The following is a 19,923-nucleotide window of genomic DNA, read 5'->3' on the forward strand; positions in this document are numbered from 1 at the left end:
CAAATCAAGGACTGCCAAAGCTCAATAAGGGCAAGAGACTAGCATACTTGAATGATGATTCTTTAGTCACTATCAGGCCACCCCATAAGCTGGGGCCCTAGTCAGGGAGTCCAGAGATTCCCAGACATGATGGGCCTAGACCTCAAAGAAATCCCTCTCTCCATTGTTACTGGTCATCTCTACCAGGAACAACACAATAGACCCCTTTGTGGGCCCCCATAGGACCTTGTGGTGAACTTGGATCAACAAAGGTAGAGAATGTTTCATCCTGTGAAGGGAGGCTGGACAGTATACTCAATGCTACACCTGAGGAATATGGGTCCTGATACTGGGGCAGCTTGGAACGTTCCTACTTATGACCACAGAATGTGAGTTCAGATCTTCAGGGATGCAGAAGTCACATAGGCACCTAAGCTGAATATGGGCCCCAGATCAGATCAAATCGATGGGTTTATAGTCAACAATATTTATACACCTTTCCCAAATTAGGGAGCTACTCTCTTCCCTGATCCAGCTTTCTGGTCCTTTTTCCTGCCATGACATCATTTCCCCAGACTATAACTTGGATCCACCTGCATATCAGATTTCAATTTCAGGGGAAAAAAACTAGTTTAGCCACAGGCCCTTTGGAATATAACTAAAATATGCCTACTAGCTATCAACAAAACGGAGGACCCTCCCCCCCAACTCTTCATTTGCACTATTCTAGCCTGTAAGTTCATGATTAAATAAAATAGTTTTTAAATTAATGGCAGGATATCCCTTTTATAACCTCCTGTTTTATACCTTGTTCTATGGTTTACTCAGTATTGTCATTTTAGATTCCCACAGCTTCAAGTTAGCAGTACCTTTACACAGTGGACCACAGTGCTTCATTTTATATTTCATCTTGAGAGTCAGTCTTTACACAATGACTCCACTGTTCCTGGCAACCATTCCATTCCAGTTTTTTAGAGAGAGAAACAGAGACAGAATGACATCTGCACCACTGTTTCACTGATTCCCTGTTCTTGAAGCTTCCCCCTGCAGGTGGAGACTGGAGGCTTGAATCCAAGTCCTTGCTCATGGTAATGTGTGTGTTCTACCAGGTGCTTCACCACCTGGCACTGAACCTTTTCTTTTTAATGGTTAAAATGCACATGAGAATGGTTTCTGGGCCAATCTCTTGCCACTGAATTGTGCTTTCATGCATAGTAACAGTTTCCAACTAATTCTTGTATACAGTAAGCCAGTATGTTTTGTCAGACTTCCTACTTCACCATACATATTTTTGATAGATATTTATAGTCTCAGTAATGATGACTAAAGGATATCTGGGTTCTGTTTCTAGTTTTATCTGTAGGATACTTTGTAACCTTGGTCAAATCATAAAATTCTGTTAAGCCATGATTTGTTTCCTTTAAAACAGGAATAATAATACTCAATGCAATGATTCTTTATAAGGATGATTAACAAAATCATAAATGTACAAGTATTTTCATAAATATCTAGGTAAATGCCTTCTATATTCAAACTCTCATTAATAAATTCTAAGCATCAGATGAAGCCTGTTTCCATTTGCACACTGACAGTTACTAACTATATTTAGATTAAAATCATTATTGAATATATGCCAGTGTTAACAATAGTAGTCAACAGTTATAACTACAGTACTGATTCCCCAAGAAAGAGCTTTTAAATGATCCTTGGGAGAACTTTTCAGTTAGAGAAACAGACTGAAAGTACAGATTTAGCAAGAAGTAAGTGTACTTTCAGACTCTGAAAGGGATTTTGAGTTCAGAAAAATGTTCAGTGAAACTTGATGGTGATTTCAAAATAACTTTTTTATATTTTGCTTTTTCAGCTACTTGGACTTTTGTTGCTTTGGGAAGGATATGAATTCTACCTACATTGGTGTCATAAGGTAGGATATTTCAATCCTCATAGGAGAGCTTAGAGTAGGAATGAATGTGCTTTTGGAATTAAATGCTAAGTACTTTCATTGTTCTTCTTGGAAAGAAGAGATATACTGATACTATTTCAATGGAAGTCATTAAATTTCTAACAGATTTAACCAGTTGAGTGAAGGAACTAAGCCTAAACTTTTTTTGTCACCACTTCTTTTCTTAACTTATTATTATTCTCATCCTGATAAAAATTTTGACAAATGCCTTTTCTTTCCCAGTTCTTTATAGTGACAAGAACATTCTTATTTCAGTCATAAAATTTTTTTTAGTTTCTCCACAAGGGAGGAACACTGGAGAAACTGGTGCTGTCAAGTGTCTCCCTCTCTGTCTTTTCCTCTAAATGTAAAAACAGCCCACAGCAGTTAAATCATATAAGCACTAGGCATTGGTTCTGCAAACAAGAAAAAAAAAATAGTTCCTTACATTAACTCAAACTCTTAAGAATCCCCCCAGCCCCAGTTTTGGCCTTACCTATACCTAGAAGCTTGCAGTGATAATCTTTTCATATATCTTTCAACAGAACAGGGTCAGGGGAGAATGAGATAGAATAAAGAAACATAGACCCATTAAAGATGGGTATTAGGATCATCTGGTGTAGGGAGGTTGTGGTGATGTGGTGGAGCCTGGCAGGGCTTGACATGAGAGGTAAGTCTCTCTCTCTACAGAGGGGTTGAGAAAAAGGGGGGACACATGAACCTCAAAAGCTTGACAGCTATTTTAAGTCTTTCCTGCCTCACAAAAACATCCTGCATCTTCCCACCTCTGGGAGCCCAGCATTCCTTAAAAAAACATTAAGCCTGCTCCACCCTACATTCCCTGATACTATGGCCCGCCCTTTTTTTATCTACATATCAATCTTCTGATTTGTCTTACAAATGACTAAAGGTCTCATTCCTAATTCCCTACAGGGTATTGCTAATCCTACCAGTTGAACCTCTAGTAACAGTTGCTGGGGAGGTCCATACCATTCCTGGCCCCTTTTGCCCTTCTCCACCCCTTTCCTAACCATGTATGTTATTGTCAAGCCACTTCCATTTTAGTCTTGTCTCTTCCTGTCCTGAGCTGGAGGAGGATGGGCGTGTAGACTGCGAGGCTGATGCCAGCCATTGCGGTTTGTGCCACATGGCTTAACCAGGTGTGCTACCACCCGACTCTGGGGTGTTCGAATGAATAAAGATTTGTACTGCCTTGCTTCCACAAGCCTAGTTCCTGGGTCATCTCTCCCTCTTGCGATGCTAGCCTGACAATCTGGGGTTGAGTTCATCAGGACTAGGTAGATACTATTATCTCTCTACACTATGGGCCCTTTCTGTGAATACTCCTAGAGACTCCTTCTACTTATAACAGATTGATTGCAGCTCTCTTAATGGATTAAATGATTATTTACTTATATTCCCTGAAATTTCTCTTTTAAGATTCTTTTTACCTTTCTATAGTTTGGAGCCCTTTATAATTCCAGAACAGTTTCATGCAGAATGCATTTCTGGCCTCCTGAAAGAGGTATCTTGGCCACTACCACCTGAGAACATGAAGCTGTTTTCCAACATGGCCTTCCTCTTTTGGTTCTGCTATGAGCTTGAGCAGCTCTAGCTCCAGTCTGTTGCTTTTTTTTTTTTAAAGCCACTTGCCTTTTTATAGACTCTTTTTTCCAGTTAAAACTTTAATACGATTTTATATGTTTCCTCAAATCCAGGAGCATGTTAATCTCTCCCTTAAAACATTTTTACTTCGGGGGTTGGGTGGTAGCAATGGGTTACACACACATGGGCCCACCATGTCTCTGTAGGAATCCCAGGACTCCCTGACCAGGGCCCCAGGTGATGGGGTGGCTTGTTAGTGATTAAAGAGTCATTATTAAAGTATGTCAATCTCTTGGCCTTATTCAGCTTTTGTAGTCCTTACTTTTTCTGACAAGGTTAGCTTTGGAATAATTGACGCATGTGCAATAGCAGGTAGGTGAGGAGGGTATCTAGATCTAAGTAAAGACTATTTCATCAGGTACTTTATGGTGTCTTTTTAGGTCTTTCTGCTTGTTTGCTACTTTTATTGACTCACAGATGGCACATTTTCTTTTTTTTTTTCTCCTCCAGGGTTATTGCTGGGCTCGGTGCCTGCACCATGAATCCACCGCTCCTGGAGGCCATTTTTTCCCCTTTTTGTTGCCCTAGTTGTTGCAGCCTCGTTGTGGTTATTATTGCCATTTTTGACGTTGCTTTGTTGTTGGATAGGACAGAGAGAAATGGAGAGAGGAGGGGAAGACAGAGAGAGGGGGGGAGAGATAGACACCTGCAGACCTGCTTCATCGCCCGTGAAGCGACTCCCCTGCAGGTGGGGAGCCGGGGGCTCGAACCGGGATCCTTATGCCAGTCCCTGCGCTTTGCGCCACGTGCGCTTAACCCACTGTGCCACTGCCCGACTCCCAGATGGCACATTTTCTAACAAAGTTATAGACCCTGTATATAGGCTAGGGCCTATGGTACTTGTACATGTGTTCACATCTCCATATGCTAGGGGCAGTTATATACCCCAAAGTGTGATTAAACTTAGACCTAATAAACTTGACAATCTAGTAGAAAGGACTAAAGAAGGCACCATAAAATCTCTAATCAAATATTGCTTAGTCCTAGACATCTTCCTCTCTTACTCCCTACTTTCATGTCCCTCATTCACTCTAGCTATTCAACTAACTGTACAAAAAATCACAAGCAATAGCAAGAGCCTTTATTAGGAAGCTTAAGCTTGGGCCGCCAATACCCTTCCAAGCAGGGGAGAGTCTGTGACCCTGATCATTTTTCATCCCACCTTTTTATAGTTATTACAGGGTGGGTACAGGTGGAAATATTTATGCAGAACAAGGAACAGTTGGTTTCAGGTTAATGGCCGTTCTCAGTATTTGGGGCTTTTCTCTAATCTCATATTCCCCTCTTGTCTTTTTGTAACTTCTAGGGCCCAATCTTGGGCCAATCTCTGTTTCTGAATACTGTCCCAGTATCAATGGGGTGTGAGGAGCAGTAGTAGCAGGAACGAAGATTAGAGTCACCAGGAGAGAAAGAGTCTACAGAGTCACGAGCAGACCAACTGAAGCTTAAGCAGGAGTTTGGGAACAGACTTGTTGCCATCTAGTCTTGAACTCTATCTCTGCTGCAAGGACGTGGGAGTGGTGGATCCACTAGCTGATACCATCCACCTTCAGGGCCAGGGGGGTGGCTAAGATGACAGTATACAGTCCTTTCCACCGGGACTCAAGTGCCTCTTTTTGGTGGTGTCTCACTATGACTGAGTCTCTGGGCTGGAAGGGATGAGGGTTTGGAGGGAGTGCAGCTTCATATATTGCTCTCAGTCTTCACCACACATGCTTTTGGACTTGAGCTATTGTCTGTAAAGAGGCAAGCAGGTTCTGATCATTAATATCAGTGAGCAAGTCTAATCTCAAGGCTGGGATTATGGGAGGGGGATGATCGAACATGATCTCAAATGGGGTTATCTTTGTAGTATAGGGGGTATTCCTTGCTCTATAAAGGGCAAAGGGAAGGATAGTTACCCAGTCTATGCCAGTCTCCATAGTTAATTTTGTTAAGGTCTCTTTTAGAGTTCTATTCATACTTTATACCTGTCCTGAGCTTTGGGGTCTGTAGGCACAATGTAATTTCCATTTTGCCCCAAGGACACCTACCAAGTTCTGGGTTACCTGGGAAGTGAAGGCTGGACCATTATCTGAGCTTAATTAAAGGGGCATACCAAGCCTGGGAAAAATCTTTTCAAGTAGTTTCTTCACCACTGTCTGGGCTGTCTCCCTCTTGGTCGGGAATGCCTCATTCCATCCTGAAAAGGTATCTACAAACACTAACATATATTTATACCCATATTTTTCCAGTTTTACCTCAGTGAAGTCTATTTCCCAGTAGGCACCTGGTCAGGTTCTTTTTTCTAGGCTGGTTGCTAGCATTTGCAAGTCTGCAGGCTTTGCATTCTGCAACTATTTCCTTAATCAGTTGGTTCTCATTATGGAATCTTAGGCTGGCTTTTTGCAAAATTTCGGCCATTTTTCTTCGTCCCAGGTGGGTAGTTCTGTGTATATGCTGTAGCAGGTGTTTGGCCACAGCTTGGGGTAAGATGAGTTTACCATGAGCTGTTACCCACCAGTTACTGTGCTTGTCAGCGAGAGGTAACTTTTTTATCTGGAACTCATCATCTGATTTGTATTCTGGCTTATCAGGCAGGGTGGGCTCTCCAGGGTTCGGCAGACAAAGAGCTAATTCATCAGTTCTTTCTAATGTGACTTGTCTGGCTGTGGTATCTGCTAGGTGCCACGGGACTTTCTCCCTTTTGGTGCCCAGGGAAGTGTATTATGGCCACCTCATCCGGCATCCAGATAGCCTCTAACAGGTCTAATATTTCTTGTTGGTTTTTAATTGCTTTACCTTCAGCTGTGAGCAGTCCCTTTTCTTGATATATAGCCCCATGGATGTGGGCTGTGGCAAAGGCATAGTGGCTATCAGTGTAGATGTTAAGTCTTCCCTTTTCCTAGGTTGAGAGCTTTTGTGAGGGCAATTAATTCAGCTTTTTGGGCTGAAGTCCCTGCCAACAGGGCAGCTGCCCACACAGCCTCGTGTTCAGTAGTTACCGTGGCCCCAGCATACCTTACCCCATCTCTGATGAAACTGCTCCCATCAGTATACCAGTTCACTTCTGTTCCTTTTAAAGGCTAGTCTTCCAGGTCTTCCCGGAGGCTGGATGTGTAGCTCAGAATTTCAGAGCAATTATGTAAGGGAGCGTCTAATTCAGGGTCAGGGAGCTAGTAGGTAGCTGGGTTCAAGGAAGCTTCATCTACTAGGAAGCTAACAGGTTTCCCCTCTATTTTTAAAGTTACCCTGGATTTGGGGAGGGGACCTGCCAGCACTCACGTGGGTTGGCTCTCAGCCAGGAAGGTAAACTTACTGAGTTCTCATCACTAATTCAAGAGACTACGTGAAAAAGAAAGAAACTCGGGGAGGATTCTGATACGAACACACTTGTTTATTGGGGGGGTGGGTTTGGGTTAATATAGAAGACTAGACAAAGAACAGTTTTCACATATGTCTGAATTCACAGGTTTCTTAAAGGTCAGCATGCCCCTATGGCAGGGGCTGGTATAACAAGAGTTGATACATAAAAATAGTCTCCTGACGCAGGCATTTAATCATCCAAAGCCATTTGAGAGAAGAGTAGTGGTTTAACCAGCAAGGTGAGATAGAGAAGGAAGAACAAGGCTTTAAGGACGTCAAAAGGGCTCCAGGAAACAAGGTCTTGGGGGGCTTTTCACTTGTCTGGTGTTAGGAGTGTGTGACAGGATGTGCTCTTCCTTTGTGACCAAAAGGTGAAGTGGAATGTGTGAACTTTGAGTGAGTGAATTCTAAAGCAGGCAACCATTTGGCTGACAGGAGGGGAACTTAAGTGAGAGAGGGTGTAGGCTCTTTGTGAATTTTGGGAGTCTTACAAAGGGCAAGCTGAGTCTGATAGACTTCTCTCTTGGCTTATCTCTATGGAGAGAGGCTAACAAGAGAGGTGTCTTTTCAGACCTCCCTCCGTGAAGATGGGGGGAGCTTCCCTAAGCTCTACCAAAATTCCACATAGTCCCACAGGGACTCGAACCCCATTGGCCCTAGTCACTGAGCTCACCTAGTTCTAGGATTTTTGTCTTATTGGCCCCATTGTCCTTTTGTCTCCCCTTTCTTCTCGGACACTCTCTGGCCCAGTGACCCATCTCCCTGCAATATGTACATTGATCTTTAAGGAGCTTCTTCCCCTCCCCCCCCCCCCCCCCCCCCGTATGGACCTCTGCTCTTTTCAAACCTTTGGGGAGGATGGGCCTCTCAGCCTTTCCACCAAGGGCATTCTGCAGTAGCTGCCAAAAATACCTTAGTGAGGTTGCAAGTCTGTCTCTCGTTAGCTGCTGTCATTGTCCATAATTGGTGTTCTTCGGGGGTCTCTTGGTTGTTAAAGACTTTCTCCGCTACTGCCAGTAGTTCCTGTAAAGACTTATCTGCTAATCTATCTATTTTCTTGAGTTTTTTCTGGATATCAGGGGCAGCCTCGTTTATAAAGGCCATAATTACTACTGACTTATTCTCTGGAGCTTCTGGATCTAGGGGAGTGAACATTTGATATGCCTCCATAATTCTTTCTAAAAAAGCAGCTGGGGTTTCTGTCTTTTCCTGTTGCACACTACTAGCCTTAGCCAAATTGGTGGGTCGGAGACCACCCATTAGAGTCTAGCAATAGACCCAGAGCTTCTCCTTACCTTCAGGTGAGTTAAAATCCCAGGTGGGTCTTATCAGAGGGAAACTGGCATCTATCAGGGCTGGGTTTAAGGTGGGGTTCCTGTCCACCCCAGGCACAAGTTTTCAGGCTTTCAAGAGGATCCTTTCTCTTTCTTCTGTGGTAAAAAGAATCTGTAAAAGCTGCTGGCAGTCATCCCAGGTTGGCTGATGGGTAAAAACAACAGAATTTAACAGGTCAATGAGTGCTGCTGGTTTTTCTGAAAACTTAGGGTTCTGCATTTTCCAATTATAAAGGCCACTAGTGGAAAACGGCCAATATTGCATCAATTGTTTGCCATTCTTATTCGGCTCGGAGGGGCAGGGCCACCGAATCAGGGGTTCTCTGGGCTGTACAGGCTCTTGTACGAGGAGGGCTCTGTAAGTCCTGGCCTGCTGCCAGGGGTTCCTGTGGGACTGGGGGAGGTTGAGGTTGGTAGAGAGGAGGGTACTCTAGGAGGTCTCCTTCGGGACCACCTTGGAGAATAGGGTAGGAGGGGGAAGTGTGAGGGGGGGGCAGTAGGTTGACGACGAGACTCCCTTAAAGCAAGAATGGTGGGTCACGAACCCTGTGGAGGAAGAAAAAGTTTTAGCCAAGGGGGTGTTTCTCTACCAGATCCTGCCAAGTAAGGATATAAGAAATCTGGTCCGGGTGTCCTGGATGTCCTAAGATGACGTTTTTGGTGGCATAGATAGTAGGCAGGTCCCAGGTTTTTTCTGGGAGCCAACCAGTAGAGAAGGCTGGCCACTTATTTTGGCAATAAGTGATCATCCAGTCCTGTTTTACCTCTAGACCCAAATTATGAGCTCTATGTTTGAATTTTCTAAAATGATTCAGGACCATAGTCAGAGGAGTCGAAGTAGCCTGACTCCTGACTTTGGACTTAAAGACAAAATTGATAATGAATACAGAGACAACACACACAAAGAAAATACAGAGACAACTCACACAAAGAAAATACAAAGACAACATACTCAAAGAAAACTCCAGCGGCCCAGCCGCCAGCACTCTGAACCAACAGATGGGAGGACGGCCTCTTGCTGCTTCCCTACAGATGGGAGGACGGCCTCTCACCGCTTCCCTACAGATGCGAGGACAGCCTTTTGCCACTTCGTGGGAGCGACCCACTCTCCCTTCAGAATTTGCGAGGGTGATCCAATCCCCTACAACAGGATCTGGGATGTCTCCCAGGACCCTGGACCCGGAGCTGCCCAGCGCGTCTTCGTTCGACTCCAAGGGTCTCTCGCTACAGATACCTGAAGTTTGACCAGTCCTGAAGGCTCAGTGAGGCTTGCATTCTTTTAATGAGATGGGGAACCTGGATGAGCCCCCATATGTTATGCCCAGAAATTCGAGCCCCTATCTCATGCAAAGAAGACCAGAATTACATACAGTAGCAAGAACCTTTATTAGGAAGCTTAACCTTGGGCCGCCGACACCCTTCCAAGCAAGGGGAGAGTCTGCGACCCCAACATTTTTCATCCCACCTTTTTATAGTTATCACAGGGTGGGTACAGGTGGAAATATTTATGCAAAACAAGGAACAGTTCGTTTTGGGTTAATGGCTGTTCTCAGTATTTGGGACTTTAACCTCGCAAAAACAACAACAGAGACATAGAGGATGACTTCAAAAGAAATAATATATGCATTATTGGCTTGCCAGAGGAAGAAGGGGGAGGAAGAAAGCATTCTACAGAACATAATAGATGAGAAATTCCCTCCTCTAGACAACTTAAAAGACATTAAGGTTCAATAAGCCCAGAGGGTCCCAAACAGAATTAACCCAGACTTAAAGGCACCAAGACACATCATATTTAGAATGGAAAGGAATAAGGATAAAGAAAGGATCTTGAACACCACAAGAGGAAAACAGTCACCTACAGAGCAAAACCCATAAGGTTAGCTGCAGGTTTCTCCACAAAAAACACTAAATGCCAGAAGAGAATGGCAAGATATATATCGAGCTCTCAATGAGAAAGGCTTTAAACCAAGACTACTGTGTCCTGCTAGGCTGTCATTCAGACTAGAAGGAGGCATAAAAACCTTCTCAGACAAGCAACAGTTGAAGGAATCAACTGTCACCAAATTCTGCCCTGAAAGAAGTTCTGCAAGGACTCCTATAAACAGTAAGACCACCATAAATATGCCATGTATCAGATCACTCTAAATTTTGAGAATAATGGCATTAAGATATCTTCATTCTATAATATCAATAAATGTCAGTGGCCTGAATTCACATATTAAAAGGCACAGAGTAGGAAGATGGATCAGAAAACACAACCTAACCATATGTTGACTGCAGGAATCCCACCTAACTCAACAAGACTCAAAGTGAAATGATGGAAAACTACCATACAAGCCAGTGGACCACAAGAAAGGGCAGGAATAGCTATCCTCAATCTGACACGATAGACCTTAAAATAAATAAAATATTAAAAGATAGGGATAGATATTACTTAATTCTCAGAGGATCAGTCAATCAAGAGGTCTTAATGATTATTAACACCTATGCACCCAGTGAGAGGCCATCTAAATATGTCAAACATCTACTGGAAGGGCCAGAGCAATATATTAACAGCAACACAGTAATAGTAGGGGATTTCAACACCACTTGGATGTTAGACCAGAAACTATCAAATACTTAGAGGAAGATATTGGCAGAACTCTTTTCCATCTAAATTTTAAAGGCATATTCAGTGAACTAAATCCAATTACCAAAAAAAAAAGTTGAACAATAAATGCAAAGTAGAACTTGGACTGGGTCTGTTGTATTGCACCAAAGTAAAGGACTCTGGGGTAAGCGGGGAGGGGTCAGGTCCTGGAACATGATGGCACAGGAGGACCTAGAGGGGTGTTGCATTATTATGTGGAAAAATGAGAAATGTGAACAGGGGGAGATGGCATAATGGTTATGCAGAGACTCTTATTCCTGAGGCTCCAAGGTCTCAGGTTCATGGTGAATTCACCTCCTTTACCCCATTTTGGATGGAGCTTGAAGATGTCATGTTAAGTGAGATAAATTAGAAACAGAAGGATGAATATGGGATGATCTCACTTACAGACAGAAGTTGAAAATTGGAGTTGATGTACTGCAGCAAAGTAGAAGACTGGGATGTGGGGGAGGGTTCAGGTCCTGTGGGGTTTGTATTGTTATGTGGAAATGTTATGTGTGTAAAAAGTATTGTATTTTACTGTTGATTGTAAACCATTAATCCCCCAATAAAGAAAATTTTAAAAAGAAATCAAAAGAGACACTTAAAATTACTTATAATTAATAAGTAAGAATAATTAAAACGAAGAGACCAACTTCCAGAACCTGTCAGATACAGTGAAAGCTGTTCTATGAAAGAAATTTATAGCAGTATTGCCCCATATTAACAAACAGTGACGACCTCAAGTAATCTGCCTCGTATCTCAACTGAGTCAACTAAAGATGGAGCAACAAAGAGACCCAAAAGCCAGTAGGAGAACATAATTGTAAAAAAAAAATTAGTGCAGAAATTAATGAAAGAGAATCCAGAACCCAAAAGATTATTTGAGCCTCAAAAGATAAAATATCTTGGGGTTAATCTCACAAAAGTGATGAAGGACCTTTACTATGAAAATTATAAGACATTGCTAAAAGAAATAGAGATGGATACACTGAAGTGGAAGAACATTCCTTGTTCTTGGATTGGAAGAATAAACATTACAGTGGCTACTCTATTAAAAAAAAAAACACTACAATTTCAATGCAGTCCTTATCAAAATTCCAATGGCATTTTTCAAGCAAATTGAACAACTTAACCAAAGTATGTATGGAACCACAAAAGGCCTCAAATTGCCAAAAAGCACTTCTGAGAAAAAAGAAAAACATGGAGGTAATCATCCTCCCCAACTTAAGTTTATACTACAAATCAATAGCAATCCCAACAGCATGGCTCTGGAATAAAAATGGACACTTAGATTAATGTAGCAGAATCAAAAGCCCAGAAATGAGCATACACAAATACAACCACCTAATATATGACAAAGAGGCCAAAACCATTCAATGGGGTAAAGAAGATATCTTCTGCAGATGGTGCTGGGAAAATTGGAAAAGTGAAATCACACCACCACATACCACTAAGGTCAAATCAAAATGAATTAAAGATAGATATAAAACCAGAAACTCTCAAATTTATAGAAGAAAATGTTGGTGAAAATTTGCAGGACCTTCACATCAAAAATGTATTTGGAGATTCAACCCCCTGCACATGGGAAATGAAAACAAGAGTAAACATGGGAGTCATGGAACTAAAGTGGTTATATACATCAAAAGCAAAAAACACAAGGATAAGCAGGCAACCCAGCAAATGGGAGAAGAGATTTGCATGTCACACATCAGACACACAAGTGGTATCAAATATCTATACAGAGTTGGTACAGATCTACAAAAGGATAAAAAATAGTCTAATGAAAAAGTGGACCAAAGAATTAGATAGTTTTCTAAAAAAGAGATGCATGTGGCCCATAGACACATGAAAAAATGCTCCACTTTACTTATCCTTAGAGAAAAATTAAAACTATTTTGAGATGCCATCTCATGTTGGTATGCTTCTAATTCTGCTTCTAAAAACCCCTTCTGTTTCATTTGGTTTAATCCCCCCTGCTTAACACTGCATTCTATTTACATAACCACTGCATGGCATTGGTTTAATCCCCACTGGTTTATGATATGTTTTTGCTCCGCCCCCTCTCGTAGTACACCCTGATTTGCACCAGTCACTTTTCGCTCCACCCTCTCTTATGTCACATCCTGTTTACACCCTACTTTGCTAGTATATTAGTTTAGTTTTAGTTTAGCTTAGCTTGGCTTAGATTGTACTACGTCCTGCATGAATAAAGAGATACTGCGTACAACCCAGCCATGAGTCCCTGGTCGTCTGTCTCCCGTCAGTGAAGCTCAGCACCTCAGAGAATGTCTTAGATGAACAAATGAGGAAATGACAAAGGTTGGAGAAGTTGAGAAGAAAAGGGAACTCTGTTACATTGTTGGTGGGAATGCAATCTGTTGCATTCCCTTTGTAAGACTATACGCAGTTCTTAAACAAAAGTAGAATTACCTTATGATCCAGCAATACCACTCTTAGGCATTTATCCAATGAACAAACACTAATTAGAAGGGATATGTGTAATCCTATATTCATAACTGCATTATATACAATAACCAAAGAATGAAAGCAGCCTAAATGCCCATCAACAGATAACTGGCTAAAGAAGTTAAGGGGAGGGGGTCGAGTGGTGATGCAGTGGGTTAAGCGCATGTGGCGCAAAGCGCAAGGACCTGTGTAAGGATCCCGGTTCCAGCCCCCGGCTCCCCACCTGCAGGGGAGTCGCTTCACAGGCGGTGAAGTAGGTCTGTTGGTGTCTGTCTTTCTCTCCCCCTCTCTGTCTTCCCCTCTTCTCTCCCTTTCTCTCTGTCCTATCCAACAATGAACAACATCAACAGTGGCAATAATAATAACCACAATGAGGCTACAACAACAAGGGCAACAAAAGGGGAAAAAATGGCCTCCAGGAGTGGTGGATTGATGGTGCAGGCACCGAGCCCAGCAATAACCCTGGAGGAAAAAAAAGAAGTTAAGGGGGAGATAAATATATATATATATTTCATGGAATATTATTCTGTAACCAAAAAAGATGATATTGTGTCATTTGGGACAAAATGGATGGAACTGGAGGTGATTATGCTTAGTGAAATAAATGAAAGACAAGTACCAGATGGTTTCACACATATGGAATCTAGAGATCTGATTTACATGAACTTGCCCCCAAAAATCCAAATAAAACAGAAGCATGCAAACTGTATGACTTGTGAGAACTATGGTGGTTATCTTTGGGAGGTGGGAGGGTGGGGATACAGGACTTTGGTGATTTGTGTGGTGTGGAACTATACATTGTAATCTTACAACCTAGTAACATATTATTAATAAATTAAAAATTATCAAAATAATGGTAAGAAATAAGATCCAACTAAAACTGGAGATGATAAATTAGCAAAGATATTAGGTCACATAGCTGGGTAATTTTTTTCCAATCACAGTGTACAGTAAAGACTTGGGAGTACAGAGGCAAATGATTGGATCCCCAAGAGTTAGAGATTTACATAATAGCTAGATGAAAAGAATGAGGAAATGTGGTCTTTGATATTGTGAAAACACTCAAATTCTCAATAATTTTGATCCATGCCTACTGCCATCAAACCAGGAGACTTTGTTTGTTTTTTCCTAGGTGCTGGTTCTGTTGGTAGTTGTGGGATGCTTGTTTTTGTTGTGGGTTTTATGTACATATTGGAAAGACAAGTGGCTGACAATTGGCCTGTCAATGCAGGTAAGCATCATCCTGTGAGTCTAAATTGTCTACCTAGATGTGTTCAGTCTGACTTTTGGCTTTCATCCAGGTCTTTGGCCCTTTCACACACTTGTGCAGTATACCGATGATGACTATCCTTTCCTGGCCTGTGGTTGCCTACTTGATACATTTGGAAGGAGAAGGTATACTATATGGGTAAAATCTGTGTAATCTATTTATTCATGGCTATAGGTTGCATAGTCACAAAAACATTAAGTTTGGGGGAAAGTCACCACTTTAACTATTAAAAGTTCAGGAATATGTCAAATTCACAACACTGTCCTGTTACAGTATTCTTTGACCAACCAGGCTATTCCCATTTAGCACCCTTACTGAGAAATCCAATGGAATATTTTCTGTATCTTTTCATGTTATTTAAATAAGGAATACCTTTTTTTGACCTGTGCAAAGATATAGCACAGAAAAATGGATTTTTTAGGATTAACATTAGGTATTTGTATACATATGTATGTGTAAGTGTAGGGAAAACGTTAGGAAATGTTTCTGGGGCAAGAGCTTAAGGATCCAATAATGAACTATTTTATTTTTTATTTCCTAAATTTTAGTTAAAACCAGAAGATACCAGATGGCACATAATGAAGCAAAAGCAAACGAGAGATGTAATGTACTCGTAAAGTTGAGAGGTTAGAACTGGAAATTTAGATTTGAAAATAACTGAAGCATAGAGACTAAGTTAAAAATAAGCAAATGGATATAATTCTTAGGAGTCTAAAATAGTAACAGCCTGTGTGTATGTGTGTGTGTGTGTGTGTGTGTGTGTGTGTGTGTGTAAGCTGGGGTGGTGGTGGCGGTAAAACAAATAGTTAATATTTATTACTTGTTTTGAGTCAGTACAACTCTGAAATAGATGTAATAGCAAGTAGTCTTATTTTACAGAATGAAAAAACTCAGGTTAAAAACAAAACCAAACCTAGGGAACACAATTAGGGAGAGTCTGACTTTGAACTTAGACATCTGTCAACTAGTGTCCCTTTCACTATTTATTGCCATTCACTATTTATTGCCACAGGGACATGTTAGTTTGATCTTTACAAGTTTCAGGGCTTTGTCAGAGTCAACCAGCTGCATCCTACTGAGATGGTAATCCATTTTGTATCCTTCCTTCCTACCCATCTGCCTCATTTCATTTCATTCTCTTGTAAATTTTCAGATCCAGTGATGTGGCCTTAATGCTACTGGATATTTGGGTAGTCAAGTACTTCACATCCCTGAGAATAAATGAGAATGTAACAGAAATAGATTAAATCATCTAGTCCATAGTATCAGTGAAACCTTGGGTTAGGTATTTATATACACTACTGCTTTGTGATAACTAACTGCTTGGGATGGTTTTCTACTCTTTTTATTTTTTTTCCTCACTTTCCTTTGTCCAACTTTTTTTTTTCTTTCTTTCTTTTTTTTTTTTTTTAGCCATACAGTTGGCTGTTGGGTTGCCATACTTTATTATCCTAGTGTGTGTCTATATGGTGCCATTTGGGAAGCTGTCTCCCTGCATTAAAGAGAAGAATAAACTGGGACCCAAGCCAAACTTCTTTGGACATAGAGGTGCACCCATGGTAGGTGTGAACATTTGGATATGAATGAGTATAGATACACATAGGATGCGTAGATGAGAGAAAAGGACTTCAGAATCATAGGAATACCAGAAAAGAAAAAGGTGATTTGATATGACTAAAAGAAAGCAATTCAAGTTACCTAACTCCCATTCTATTTTTCTTTACCTTGTTCAGTGACACTACTTTAAATGAGCAGACAGGAATAAAGACAACCTCTTTGAAAAAAGAGCCAAGGAAGCCAAAATCAGTTTCCTAAGTATGTTCAGTATTGAACTCCACCCCTATCATAATAGTAATTTTAGGAAAGAACTTCTGAGGCATTGGGCCTGATGTCTTTTCCTTCCACAGTTGGGACCTGAGAATACCATGATGTCCTTTGAGAAGGCTGTTGAAGAAGGTGCCTTTGGGCTGGAGACAGATGTATTCTTCAGGTAGGTAAGAAAAGGCTAAAATGAGGAGAAAATAAGGCTAATGCCATGGAGGATTACTAGCCAAGTCAAAATTGTAGAAAGAATAGTCTGAGGGGTTGCGGTGAGTGGTGGTGCACTAGGTTAAGCACACATAGTATAAAGCACAAGAATCCATTGCAGAAATCTCAGTTCAAGCCCCCGGCCCCCCACCTCTAGGGGAGTTGCTTCACAAGTTGTGAAGCAGGTCTGCAGGTGTCTATTTTTCTCCCTCTCTATCTTTCTCTCATACCTCAATTTCTCTCTGTGCTATATAAATAAAATAAAATAAAGTCAAATAAAATAAAAATGGTCACAGGAGCAATGGATTCGTAGTGCAGGCAGCAAGCCCAAGATAACCTTGAAGGTGAGAGAGAGAGAGAGAGAGAGAGAGAGAGAGAGAGAGAGAGAGAGAGAAAAGAAAAAGGAAGAAAGAAAGGTCCCTGGGTGGGGAGCTTATCTTGTGTTCATATGGCACATACCAACCACTTCTTCCTTACTATGGACATGTATTGTTTTCATTCTTAATCATGCTCATAAATCACATACTCTGTGTTAACTCTGTTCATAACTTGAACTTGTACCCATTATATACTATCCTGTCAACTTGACCCTTTTTACTAACCTAACAGTTTACTTAACCAACTTCCCCTATGTACCTACAATATTCCAAAGCTTCTGCTGGATTTGAGGGAGAGACAGATGGGCTAATGTCTTACCTAAAAGATGTTTCCAGTCAATGATATGAACTGTTTAAAAAACAAAAAATGAACAAAACATAGGCCAACAAAATAGCTCACTTGATAGTGTGTTGCTTTGCCATGTATGTGACCCAAGTTCAAACTTGGCCCTCACTGTCTTGAAGGAAGCTTCAGTGCTGTGATGTGTCTGTCTCCTTCACTCTGTCTCTACCTTAAAAATAAACAACTAGAGCAGACGGTAGATAGCATAATGGTTATGCAGACAGATTCTCATGCCTGAGACTCCAATATCCCAGGTTCAATCCCCTGCACCACCATAAGCCAGAACTGAACAGTGTTCTGGTAAAAAAAAAAAAAAAGGAACAAAAAAATAAATAAAAATAACCATAGTGTAATATCATTTGTAGTGAGTACCTTCCAGAGAAGAATGAATAAAATTCTTAGTGGAAACTAAGCAAAAATAGTAATAATTTTTTACTATAGTACAAAAATTGTGTTTGGGCTGAATATTGAAGAAAAGAATTATTTTACCAGGGGGCGGTTGGTGTCATACCTGGTTGAAGGCACATGTTACAGTGCACAAGGACCCAGGTTCAAGGCCCTAACCCCCACCTGCAGTGGGAAAGATTTGCGACTGGTGAAGTAGTGCTGCAGGTCTCTGTTTCTCTCCCTCTCTCCCTCCCCTTCCTCTCAATTTCTGGCTATCTCTGTCCAATAAATAAATATAATAAAATTTTAAAAATTATTTTACCAAGTGGAGATTGAGAAAGAGGTTATCACAGGCAAAGGCAGTAGCACATCCAAAAACATCTAAATGCAATGAAAACAGGTTTGTTTTAACAGATCAGTAGGCTTACTTGTATGGATTTGAGTGTCAGCAGGAGAGGGCTATGTGAGGAAGAATATGGCTGCCAGGCTTATTTTTTTTTAAAGTGTAATTTTTTAATTCCCTTTTGTTGCTCTTGATGTATTATTGTTATAGTTATTATTGTTGTTGTTATTGATGTCGTCTTTGTTGGATATGACAGAGAGAAATGGAGAGGAGGGGAAGACAGAGAGGGGGAGAGAAATATAGACACCTGCAGACCTACTTCACTATTTGTGAAGCGAGTCCCCTACAAGTGGGGGTGCCAGGGGCTCGAACCAGGATCCTTACACCAGTCCTTGCACTTTGTGCCACGTGCACTTAACTTGCTGTGCTACCACCTGACTCCCGCTTACAATTGAAGCTAATTGTAATAGACACTGGAGATCTCTAAGTATGTGATTGGCAGCTTTGGTTGACCTCAGAGGACAGGTTGTCGTATTGTTTCAAAAGGATATATTTTTGAAAGGCTAATCTGGTGAAGTCCACTCTGTGTTCCCTGCCCACCTGGCTACAAGGCATGAGGGTCAGAGTGGCTCTTCAGGGAGTCACAGAATAACTCTGCATGTCTAGGGCAATGTGCATGGAGAGAATCTTAGACTCATTCAACTCTGGGGGCAGCCTCAGAAAGGTGAGCAACCCGTTTATTGAAAGGAAAAGCAGACAGATATACCCCTAACTCAGGGGGATGGTTGAGGTAACCATTAACCCAAACAGAGCAATACAATGCAGTCACATTTTTTTAATTTAATTTTTTATTTATAAAAAGGAAATATTGACTAAACCATAGGATAAGAGGGGTACAACTTCACACAGTTCTGACCACCAGAACTCTGTATCCCATCCCCTCCCCTGATAGCTTCCTTATTCTTTAACCCTCTGGGAGTATGGACCCAAGGTCATTATGGGATGCAGAAGGTGGAAGGTCTGGCTTCTGTAATTGCTGCCCCGCTGAACATGGGTGTTGACAGGTCAATCCATACTCCCAGTGTCTTTCTCTTTCCCTAGTGGGGAAGTGGAGCTCCAGGACACATTGGTAGGGTTGTCTGTCCAGGGAAGTCTGGTTGGCATCATGCTAGCATCTGGAACCTGGTGGTTGAAAAGAGAGTTAACATACAAAGCCAAACAGCATAGTTACATTTTGACCAACAAACTGATCATATGTAAAAGGTTACCATACAAGGTTTGGTCACAAGCTTTACAAAGTACATTTTTCCGGAAGTAGATTGCAGACACTTTAGGGCAGAAAGGGAGGCAGCTGAGCAATCAGGATGTTTGCTAGTGGTTTAAAGGTTAAACACATACAGTAATCCATGACTTTTAAATAAAGAAGGAAAGGAGGAGGTGGCATGTGTAGATAGTTTCCCATGTCCAGGGTCCAGCCGTCATAAATTCCAGAGTCTGGGGGAACCTACCCTTGTCTCAACCCAAAGGGAGAATTGGGTAGCTCATTTGGACCTCATGGAAACAATGGCCTGGACTTTCCGGGACAATGGGCACATTCTCCAAAAACCTGGCAACCTATGAAGAAGAATTATTAGAGATAGATAATAGCTGTAGCTATATCCAAATAAAATAGGTTCAGTTATAGCATAGGCAAGGATAAAAAGATACAGTGTTCTGGAGCATATTTGTACTTGAGCAGCTGGAAGTAGGCTTGGTCTAGGTATATTAGTGAATATGGGAATATGGCATGTAGAAAGCCCCATCACAGCTGCC

General features: G+C 41.4%; 1 protein-coding gene across 3 annotated transcripts in view; it reads left to right on the forward strand.

Annotated features, from left to right (window-relative positions):
* Positions 1-19,923, forward strand: part of GDPD4 (glycerophosphodiester phosphodiesterase domain containing 4) — a 136,734-nt gene that overhangs the window by 30,124 nt on the left and 86,687 nt on the right. For 2 of the 3 annotated variants that reach the window (XM_060176725.1, XM_060176724.1), the window contains exons 4-6: positions 1,844-1,903; positions 14,496-14,594; positions 16,541-16,623. In XM_060176725.1, the coding sequence (XP_060032708.1) occupies positions 1,844-1,903; positions 14,496-14,594; positions 16,541-16,623 (242 nt within the window). Of the gene's footprint in view, positions 1-1,843; positions 1,904-14,495; positions 14,595-14,664; positions 14,759-15,181; positions 15,260-16,046; positions 16,193-16,540; positions 16,624-19,923 lie in introns of all 3 variants that reach the window. The other variant, XM_060176726.1, reaches the window with a different exon arrangement.

This window comes from Erinaceus europaeus, chromosome 17 (genome assembly GCF_950295315.1).
Source record: "Erinaceus europaeus chromosome 17, mEriEur2.1, whole genome shotgun sequence".
NCBI classification, from domain to species: Eukaryota; Metazoa; Chordata; class Mammalia; order Eulipotyphla; family Erinaceidae; genus Erinaceus; species Erinaceus europaeus.